We start from the raw sequence: 10683 nt of genomic DNA on the forward strand, positions 1-10683 counted from the left end.
CTCCTCCTCCACCTCCTCCTCCTAAGAACACTGGCACTCCTTCTCAACCCATTGTAATTTCTTCCTCGAGTTTGCCCCGACCACCCCCTTCAGCCCAAATTCTCTCCGAGCCCGAGAAGAAGAAGCGTAAGACCTTAGAGTCTGGCTCTTCTTCCTTCGATGGTGGGGTTAAGGCGGATGCTATGGCATTCGTCCGAAAGAACATCTATCCTTTTATTAGTATGGATGATGTTTCTGTTCGAAACCACCTCACCACCATGGCTGAGGAGAGTTTTAGGGCGGCGGGTGTTTGCGGGAAACTTTTGGATATTTTTGAGAAAGCTCCCCTCAGCTCTTTGGGGGCATCCTCGAGGGTTGAGGAGTTAGAGGGGAGGATTCTTATTTATGAAAAGCATGAGAAGGAGTTGAAAGAGGAGAGGGATAAATTGAGGAAGGAGAGGGATCACCTGAAGGAGGAGGAGGGTAAGCTGCGGGCCCAATGCACTTTGGAGGCGAATCTGAGGAAAACGGCGCAAGAAAGCTACCACAGCTTATTTCAAGATATTGTGGCCGTGAGGAAGGATTTGCTGAATTCTCGGAACGCCTACGCCGAGTTGGAGGACTCTGTCGCCGATGGTGCCGAGGAGTCTTGGAGAATTTTCTTGGAACAAGTCAGAGTTATTGCTCCCGACTTGGACCTTTCTCCACTACATCCTGACAAAGTAGTTATTGATGGCGCCATTGTTGATCCTCCTGTTCCCGAGGTCGTTTCCGAATCAGACCTGAAGACTCGGGGACAGAGGATTATTGAGTCTCCTCCTCGTCCCCAAGATGCTCCGAGTTCTTCAATCCTCACTCCGACTTCCTCTTTAGCTCCTCCTCCCGGTCCTGGTGGTGTTCCTCCTGGTGATTCCTCTACTCCGTCCAAGAAATGACTTTTTTATTTTTGTGGCTATATGGGGGCCCGGCCTGTGGGTCCCCCCTTTTTTAAACTTCTATTTATTTGCTAGTGGTTGTGAACAATTTGCTTCTGGCCTTTCAAGGCCGTAAACAAAATATTCTGTTTGTTGCCCTTTTTTGGATAAGGGTTTTAAACAAAATAAATGCCTTTTTTGGATAAGGGTTTTCTAATCGAAGTAGGTGCCCTTTTTTGGATAAGGGTTTAAGTTACTTTGCGCGTGTGCATGCTTTTCTGTTTTGGATATGTTTGATCTTTTCGGAAAAAAACCTTTTGTTAGCTTGCATTGTTTTCTCGAGCCTTTTCGTGCAAAGGCTCGTATGCAACCTTTAAACTTCTTCTAGGTTTCTCAATCTCTTTTGTTTATCCTTTATACTCAACTTTGCTTTGGTGAGTTTTATGACTTAGGTTATTTTTGTGATGCGTTTTTTTTCTACTCGGTGTTATGTTCCGATCTGTGGATCGAAGCTTTCCGAGTTTCTCTACTCGGGATCACTTTCCGACTTATGAGTCGGGTTAGTTCACGAGTTTTTACGATCGACTTGTATAACCTCTTTACACCGACTTGTACCTCGTCGTTTTATCCTGACGACCATCTAGGTCGATTCATGGGATTTTCACGCTTTGTCGAGCTTAAGTCGGCGCGTTTCGTAGAAAGACTTATATAAAAATAGAGAAGGATATTTAAGAGAAATATATTAGTGAAAAAGATCTTTATTAATCGGGAAGGTACCTTTTTGCTACTAAGGGTCTTGACAGTATATTTCCCTTAGCCTCTACTATGATGCCTCGTTAAAAACCCCTCTCCAGAAAAAACCCTTTTTTGGGAAAAATCATGAAGCTGGGAAAAGAGTACATCAGGGAGTAGAGTTCGCTTCTAGCTGTAGTACCTTTTCATATTACAAGCATGCCACGACCTTGGTAACTCAGTGCCATCCAGGTCGGTTATTTTATAATAACCTTTCCCTAACACTTCTTTGATTTTGTATGGCCCTTTCCAATTGGCGGCGAGCTTTCCTTCCCCCGACTTGTTGACTCCAATGTCGTTTCTGATTAGGACCAAGTCGTCTACAGCAAATGTTCTTCGAATGACTTTTTTGTTGTATTTGGTAGCCATTCTTTGCTTTAATGCTGCTTCTCTTATCTGGGCGTTCTCTCGGACTTCGGGGAGCAAGTCGAGCTCCTCTTTGTGCCCCTGTACATTTCCGACCTCATCATGGAGAATTACCCTTGGGCTTTGCTCACTGATTTCTATAGGAATCATGGCTTCTACGCCGTACACTAGTCGAAAAGGTGTTTCTCCTGTGGCGGATTGGGGAGTTGTCCTATAGGCCCACAGTACTTGAGGGAGCTCTTCGGCCCAAGCTCCCTTTGCTTCCTGTAATCTTTTCTTCAAACCTGCCAGTATGACCTTGTTAGCTGCCTCGGCTTGCCCATTGGCTTGTGGGTGTTCTACCGAGGTGAATTGATGCTTGATTTTCATGCTGGCTACCAGGTTTCTGAAGGTGGCGTCGATGAATTGGGTTCCATTATCTGTGGTGATGGAATAAGGTATCCCATACCTTGTGATGATGTTTTTGTAGAGGAACCTGCGACTTCTTTGAGCAGTGATAGTGGCTAATGGTTCTGCTTCTATCCACTTTGTGAAGTAATCTATTCCCACGATTAAGTATTTAACTTGCCCTGGTGCTTGGGGAAAAGGACCTAACAGGTCCATCCCCCATTTTGCAAAGGGCCAGGGGGAAGTTATACTAATGAGCTCTTCTGGTGGAGCTACGTGGAAATTTGCATGCATCTGGCATGGCTGGCATTTTTTCACAAAGTCGGTAGCATCTTTCTGCAAGGTCGGCCAATAGAATCCTGCTCGGATTACTTTTCTGGCTAGCGACCTTGCTCCGAGATGGTTTCCGCAAATCCCATTGTGTACTTCTTCCAACACCTCGGTGGTTCTTGAGGTCGGTACGCACTTCAGCAATGGTGCTGATATCCCTCTTCTGTAAAGGACATTTCTCACCAAAGTATAATGTTGTGCTTCCCTTCGGATCTTTTTAGCCTCTTTCTCCTCTTTGGGGAGGATGTCGAATTTAAGGTATTCGACTAAAGGATTCATCCATCCGAGGTTTAGGCCGACTACCTCAAGAACCTCTCGTTCATCTTCTGCTTTTGATACCGAGGGCTCTTGTAGGGTCTCTTGAATCAGGCTTCTGTTGTTCCCTCCGGGTTTGGTACTTGCTAACTTGGAGAGGGCGTCAGCTCTGCTATTTAGATCCCGAGTTATGTGTTTGATCTCGGTTTCCGCAAAGTGCCCAAGGTGTTCCAAGGTTTTTTCCAAGTATTTCTTCATATTGGGGTCCTTTGCCTGATATTCCCCACTTATTTGGGAAGTCACCACTTGTGAGTCGCTATAGATTGTCACCTTTGTGGCGCCAACTTCTTCTGCTAGCTTTAATCCTGCAATCAAGGCTTCATATTCTGCCTGATTGTTTGAAGCTGGAAATTCAAATTTTAAGGAGACCTCTAACTGGGTTCCTTTTCCATCTACCAATATTATGCCTGCGCCGCTCCCTGTTTTGTTGGAGGACCCGTCTACATAGAGTTCCCATGTAGTTGGTTTTTCCTCTTGTTCACCTGCGTATTCTGCGATGAAGTCGGCGAGGCACTGGGCTTTAATTGCAGTCCGAGCTTCGTATCTCAAATCGAACTCGGAGAGCTCTATCGCCCATTGAACCATTCTCCCTGCAACATCCGTCTTTTGAAGGATTTGCTTCATGGGCTGGTTCGTACGGACTCTTATCGTGTGAGCCTGGAAGTAAGGTCTTAGCCTTCTTGAGGCTATTACTAAGGAGTAAGCAAACTTCTCTAGTTTGTGGTACCTTAGTTCAGGACCTTGTAGAACCTTGCTGGTAAAATAGACCGGGTGTTGCCCGACCTCGTCTTCTCTGATCAGGGCTGATGAGACAGCCCTGTTTGCGACGGATAAGTATAGGACGAGGTCTTTTCCCGGTATTGGTCGGGTCAAGATAGGAGGTTGGCTTAAGAAATTTTTGAACTCTTGGAACGCCTCCTCACATTCCGGAGTCCATTCAAACTGGCATCCCTTCCTTAACAGGGAGAATAGTGGAAGGGATTTTAGTGCCGATCCTGCCATAAATCTGGAGAGGGCTGCAAGTCGGCCATTGAGCTGTTGAACCTCTCTTAAACAAGTCGGGCTCTTCATTTCTAGGATGGCTCTGCACTTGTCGGGATTGGCCTCGATCCCTCTTTGTGTTAGCATGAAGCCTAGAAATTTCCCTGCTTCTACTGCGAAGGCGCATTTTGCGGGATTTAATCTCATCCCATGCAACCTTATAGTGTCGAAGACTTGTGAGAGGTCGGTTAAGGGGTCGACTTCTTGCTTGGTTTTTACTAACATGTCGTCGACGTATACCTCCATTAGGCTCCCTAAATGGGAGGAAAACATTTTGTTCATCAGCCTTTGGTACGTGGCTCCTGCATTCTTTAGTCCGAATGGCATGACCACGTAGCAATAGTTGGCTTTTGGTGTGATGAACGATGTTTTCTCTTGGTCGGGTTCATGCATCGGGATTTGGTTATATCCCGAGTAGGCGTCCATGAATGATAGGTATTGGTACCCTGAGCTGGAGTCCACCAGGGTATCAATACTTGGTAAGGGATAAGGGTCCTTAGGACAGGCCTTATTCAGGTCGGTATAGTCGACGCACATCCTCCATTTACCATTTTGTTTTTTGACTAGCACTACATTGGCTAGCCATGTTGGGTATTTGACCTCTCTGATAAAGCCGGCTTCCAGGAGCGCCTGTACTTGCTCTTCTACTATGGAGGCCCTCTCTGGGCCGAGCTTGTGTCTTCTTTGCTGTACAGGTCGGGACCCTGGGTAAACCGAGAGCCTATGAGACATGAGCTCGGGATCAATCCCGGGCATGTCGGAAGCCTTCCAGGCGAAGAGGTCGGAATTAGCTTTTAGGAGTTCACCCAACCTTTGTTTCAGGGTTTCCCCTAGGTTGGCTCCTATGTAAGTCGTTTTGCCTTCCTCTTTACCGATTTGTATCTCCTCGGTTTTTCCACCCGGCTGGGGTCGTAGCTCTTCTCTTGTCCTTGTCCCACCTAACTCTATGGTGTGGACTTCTTTGCCCTTTCCTCTCAGATTCAGGCTTTCGTTGTAGCACTTCCTTGCCAATTTTTGGTCTCCCCTCACCGTTGCTATTCCTCCTGGAGTCGGGAATTTCATGCAGAGGTGAGGGGTTGACACTACTGCTCCAAGTCGATTAAGGGTAGTTCTGCCAATTAAGGCATTGTAGGCTGACCCTTCATCGATGACTATAAAGTCTATACTCAGAGTCCTTGATTTTTCCCCTTTTCCGAAGGTGGTGTGAAGGGGTAAAAATCCCAGTGGCTTTATTGGCGTATCCCCTAACCCATATAGAGTGTCGGGGTAAGCTCTCAATTCTTTTTCATCTAACCCTAGCTTGTCGAAGGCGGGCTTGAAAAGGATGTTCGCCGAGCTCCCTTGGTCTACTAGGGTTCTGTGGAGATGGGCGTTGGCTAGGATCATAGTTATCACCACGGGGTCATCATGCCCGGGGATTATTCCTTGCCCATCCTCTTTTGTGAATGATATAGTGGGGAGGTCGGGTGTCTCATCCCCGACCTGATAGACTCTCTTCAGATGTCTTTTGCGAGAAGATTTGGTGACTCCACCTCCCGCAAATCCTCCTGAGATCATGTGGATGTGTCTCTCAGGGTTTGTGGTGGAGGATCTCTCCTATCCATATCCTCTCGCTTTCTCTTTCCATGGGTGTCCGACCTCTCCAAGAGATATCTGCCAAGCCGACCTTCTCTAGCCAGCTTTTCTATCACATTTTTGAGGTCGTAACAGTCGTTGGTGGAGTGACCATATATTTTATGGTACTCGCAATACTCGCTGCGACTTCCCCCTTTTTTGTTTTTAATAGGTCTTGGGGTTGGCAGCCTTTCAGTGTTGCAGATCTCTCTGTATACATCCACTATAGAAGTCTTTAGAGGAGTATAAGAGTGATACTTTCTGGGCCTTTCGAGACCGGGTTCTTCCTTCTTCCTGACTTCCCTTTCCCTTTCCCTAGAGGAGGAAGTAGGTCGTGAACTCAGGTCTCTTAATTTGGCATTCTCTTCCATGTTGATGTACTTTTCGGCCCTTTCTTGTACATCACTTAGAGATACGGGGTGCCTTTTAGATATGGACTGTGAGAAGGGGCCTTCTCTAAGTCCGTTGACTAACCCCATTATTACTGCCTCTGTGGGCAGGTCTTGGATCTCTAAACATGCCTTATTGAACCTTTCCATGTAGGCTCGTAGAGACTCTCCGACCTCCTGTTTTACTCCCAGGAGGCTCGGTGCATGTTTTACTTTATCCTTCTGAATTGAGAACCTCATCAAGAATTTCCTGGAGAGGTCTTCAAAACTAGTAATGGATCTCGGGGGGAGGCTATCGAACCACTTCATCGCTGCTTTCGATAAAGTGGTCGGGAAAGCCTTGCATCTCGTAGCGTCGGAGGCATCAGCTAGATACATCCGGCTTTTGAAGTTGCTAAGATGATGCTTTGGATCCGTAGTTCCATCATAGAGGTCCATATCAGGGCTTTTGAAGTTCGTTGGAACTTTTGCCCTCATTATGTCCTCGCTGAAAGGATCTTCTCCGCCTGGGAGTTGATCTTCTCCTTCGTCGCGGGAGTTCTTGAGAGAGGATTCTAGCTGCAAGAGTTTTCTTTCTAACTCTTTTCGTCGTTCCATCTCTTCCTTAAGGTACCTTTCGGTTTCCTTTTGCCTCTCCCGCTCTTGTTCCAATTGCTCCAGGCGGCTATGGACTAGTCCCATCAATTCAGTTACGTGGGATGGTCCACCCTTTTCTGATTCACGACCATCTGAGGAGTTTACCTTTGGATTCTTCATTCTAGAGGTACCCTCTCTGTGTTGGTCGTTATCTTGATGTTGGGCTGTGTCTTCATTGTCATTGCCCATGCCTAGATTCTCTTGCTCAGAATCTGTTTCGACATAGCCTTCTTCATGGGATCTTTCTGCCATCGAGGGATGATCTCTCGGGTCCCCGGCAACGGCGCCAATGTTACGGTGGGTAACCGGAGATTAGTCCGAGGGATGGCGTTTGGCGGCCCAAGTGAGTGATGGAGGAGGACTCCAGGTAGGTCCGCAACTCGGGAGGCTCCGTCCGACTTGTGCTCGCGTGTGAATGGGGGGTGGTACCTGCAAAGACACTCCGATGCCTAAGTTAGCAAGGGTGTAAGCAGGTCTTAGAGAGTATTGGACTTAGGAATACCTGAGGTGTGTCAGTGTACTTATAGTGGTGAGCCAATAACCACCGTTGGAGTAGTGCCGTATCTTTAGGATAATAACCGTCCCATTATCTTAGGGAGGTTAAGATATGGCTTTATGAAGTGGTTAGAGAGATTTCAGGGGCGGTTACCCATTTGAATGAGTATTTATCTGCCAGCTAATCTCACAACCGACTTCTTCGTACCAAGTCGGGGTTGACACCGACCTCTAGAATGGAGGTGGGTGCTTTGCTAGGCTTAATCTATTGGATCAGGCCTTTCGATTGGACCTGGGCCCTTAACATTGGGCCGGGGTATGAACAGTACATATTATACATATGTGAGAGTTATAAATTAGACTAGACTATTAAACTATAAAGTGAGATTTACAAATGAATAATATATAAAAAAATATTAGAAATCAATATTTTTTTTAAAAAAAAAGTGAGAAATTAAATAGTGTTAGCTTAAATATAAAAATTATGTTAGGTGTATTTGAAAAAAGGTGAATGCATATTAAAAATAATTATGTTAGCTTAAATCAGTCACTCATATAAAATAAAAGTTGAATATAAAATACATATTAAAAATAAATTAAATAATATTTATATTTATAACATAACTCTATAGTAATGTTTAGTGATTAATTTTGAATGTGCACGTAGTATTTTTAATAAAAACAAATATAAAAGAAAATATTAATTACTTAACATATTTTAAAAAATATTAGTAACTTAACATTTATTATGTATAATAAGGATTTAATTGGAAAACCATCTCTTGTGATCTATCATTACTAAACTATGCTTTATTACTAAGGGGATGATATAATTAAATATAGATCCTATGCAAACATTATTATTGAAGCATTAATTAATAGGGAGCGCAATGTTAGGATTTGAAAATACTATATAGCATAACTTAGTAATAAGGTGCTGTATTCAATTATATCATGAGAATCCTGATGATTTGAGGCATGTCCACTGTCACAATTGGGAACAAGTGAAGAACAATGTGCAAAGTTCAGAAAAAGATAAACAAATTATATTAATAAATTTATTGCTTGATTATGATCTTGAGGACAATATCCTGATGTCAGCATGCCACCCGTGAATATAAAACTCAAATTGATCGAGTTTCTTAACTAATTAACCATTATTAAAATATCACATTATGAAGTCTTAACTTGATTAATAGCCAAGTGTTTTACCAAGTAATTAAGCTGTTTGAAGATGAGAGATTAGCAAAACTAGTCGGATTCAGCAATATGAATAATGGAGACATGTGGTATCATACGATCATATGGAGATTTGTTAATAATCACCAAATTTCATTGAATCTCGTTTTAAAATTTAGTTTTGGTGGCCTAATCATGATTTTCCTTATCTTTATTTAACACAAAACTGAAGGCTGAAATCTGAATCATGTTATGTTTAGGTGAATGCAACTATTCAAACCATTTCTGATTCTTGATTTCTCACCGTCCACTCAGACATCCACACTAACAACCAAGCCCACCCAATCAATTCTCCCTTCTTCAAGCTTCAGCTTCCACCCAACTTACCATCATTTTCTTTTTAAATTTTTCTTATATTTAAATTAATATTAACGAATTTTCCATGTCGCATACAGTAAAACAATTAAGTGTGCTCGAAAGACATAATTTATTGATAATAAATACTGAGAAAATTAGATAATAATACAAATTAAATATTTTACAATACAAGCTGTAAATTGTGAATATTCCTTTAATCCCATTCTTATCCAACTCATTTTCCCACTTATTGCTACAACCACCACCCTGCCGGTGGAGCTTCCACCGCCGCCACACCAACCTTTTGTTGTTCTTTCGCCTTTCCCATTTTACCCTTCCAACTTTCTCTCCTGTCCTTCCACAAAAATCCGAATATTCCCCACATGCCCCAACCTCAATTCCCGATTCTACCCTCGCCACATCATTTCCGAATTCCGAAACTACCCGTTCTTCTCTGTTTCCTGTTGCTTCTGTTATTATCGTTGCTTCTTCGTCAGACTCAGATGCCAATGCTCTCACCACTACCCATCCCTGTGTTTCCCAGTTTGCCCCTATCCCCGTAGCCAATTTACCAATTCTACCCTTCGCCGAACTCACACACTCACCTTCCCAGTTCATCTCTCCTTCTTCTTCGTACGAATCGAACCCCGAGTCAACCCAGTCCAAAATGCACCGAGGCGACGATTCCAAAACCTTAATGGAACCCTCATCGACCAAAAATGGATGCTGTAGAAGCTGATCGCAGCTCCACCTCTCACTCTTCTCCCTTCTCAGACACTTCTCTAGGAAGTCCCGACCGAGTTCCGATAACCGAGTCGGAAACTCAGGCAACTCGCTAGAATACCCGATCCGACTCAGCGTGTCAGCGCCGCGATCCTCCCACGGTGGCTTTCCGGTGACCATCTCAATCACCGTGCAACCCAACGACCACACGTCAGACTCCGGCCCCTGGTACTCCCGGCGAACAACCTCCGGCGCCATCCACATCGGACTCCCCCTCGAACCAACGCAACTCTCGCCGGAATATTCCGCAGCGGATCCAAAATCCGCGAGCTTCACCGCTCCGCCGTCGTCGGAAACTAGCACGTTCCTTCCCTTAACGTCGCAGTGAACAACGCCAAGAGCGTGGAGGTGGCGCAGCGCGTGAACCAAGCAGGAAGCGTAACGCCGAACCAACCGTTCGTCCACGTCAGCAGGGTCCAAATCAGCGACGGTGCCACGTGGCATGTACTCCAAGTGCAGGTTTCTGAACGTGGAAGCCCCGTTGCTCCTCTCGCACGTGACATCGTCGCCGAGGAAAGTGATCACGTGAGGACTGGGAGGTAGGAGCCTCAAGATCCTAATCTCGTTCTCCAAAGCTTCAATCTGAGCCGTCGGAGCCGTTAAAAGATCGACGGACTTAACTGCAAAAACGTAACCGTCTGATTTTGTAACCGCCACGTTAACGGTGCCAAAGGCGCCCCTTCCAACGCACTTGCCTCTAACCCACGTTGAAGTTGAAGAAGCCATTCAGAGAATGAATTAATTTTCAGCTTTGAGCTTTGAGTTCAAATTTTTTGTGTTGTGTTGTGTGTTGAGGGCCCGAATGGGGTATTTATATGTCGAAACACGTAGTGCTTTTAGTGCGTGTTTGGTTCTAACACTCGTTTTTTTTGTTTGAAATTAATTAATAAATATTTGTTAATTTTACAGCGTGGAAATTGTGAGAGTGGATAATTAAGATTTAAGTAAAGCGGTGGTGACGTTGTGAGAGGCTAGCAAGTACCAAGTGGAGATGTTTTTGACGTAAATTGGATCCTAGTGGGAATCAAAGTATATGAATATCATGCTCTTTTTTCTTCCTTAGGGACTCGGTGTTCTTTCTTAATCCTTATCCATATTCTTGCATT

The 10683-nt window shown here is 44.6% G+C and overlaps 1 protein-coding gene across 1 annotated transcript; it reads right to left on the minus strand.

Moving 5' to 3' along the window:
- Window positions 1-8839: 8839 nt before the first annotated feature.
- Window positions 8840-10371, minus strand: LOC130942182 (mitogen-activated protein kinase kinase kinase 18-like). The gene has a single exon (XM_057870878.1). It carries the CDS (start codon window positions 10301-10303, stop codon window positions 8855-8857), a length of 1449 nt encoding a protein of 482 aa, XP_057726861.1. The 5' UTR covers window positions 10304-10371; the 3' UTR covers window positions 8840-8854.
- Between the last annotated feature and the right edge of the window lie 312 nt (window positions 10372-10683).

This window comes from Arachis stenosperma, chromosome 7 (genome assembly GCF_014773155.1).
Source record: "Arachis stenosperma cultivar V10309 chromosome 7, arast.V10309.gnm1.PFL2, whole genome shotgun sequence".
In the NCBI taxonomy this organism is placed as follows: Eukaryota; Viridiplantae; Streptophyta; class Magnoliopsida; order Fabales; family Fabaceae; genus Arachis; species Arachis stenosperma.

Excerpts from the sequence above, each read along its gene's own strand:
- LOC130942182 (XM_057870878.1), bottom strand. The coding sequence starts at position 10,303 with ATGGCTTCTTCAACTTCAACGTGGGTTAGAGGCAAGTGCGTTGGAAGG.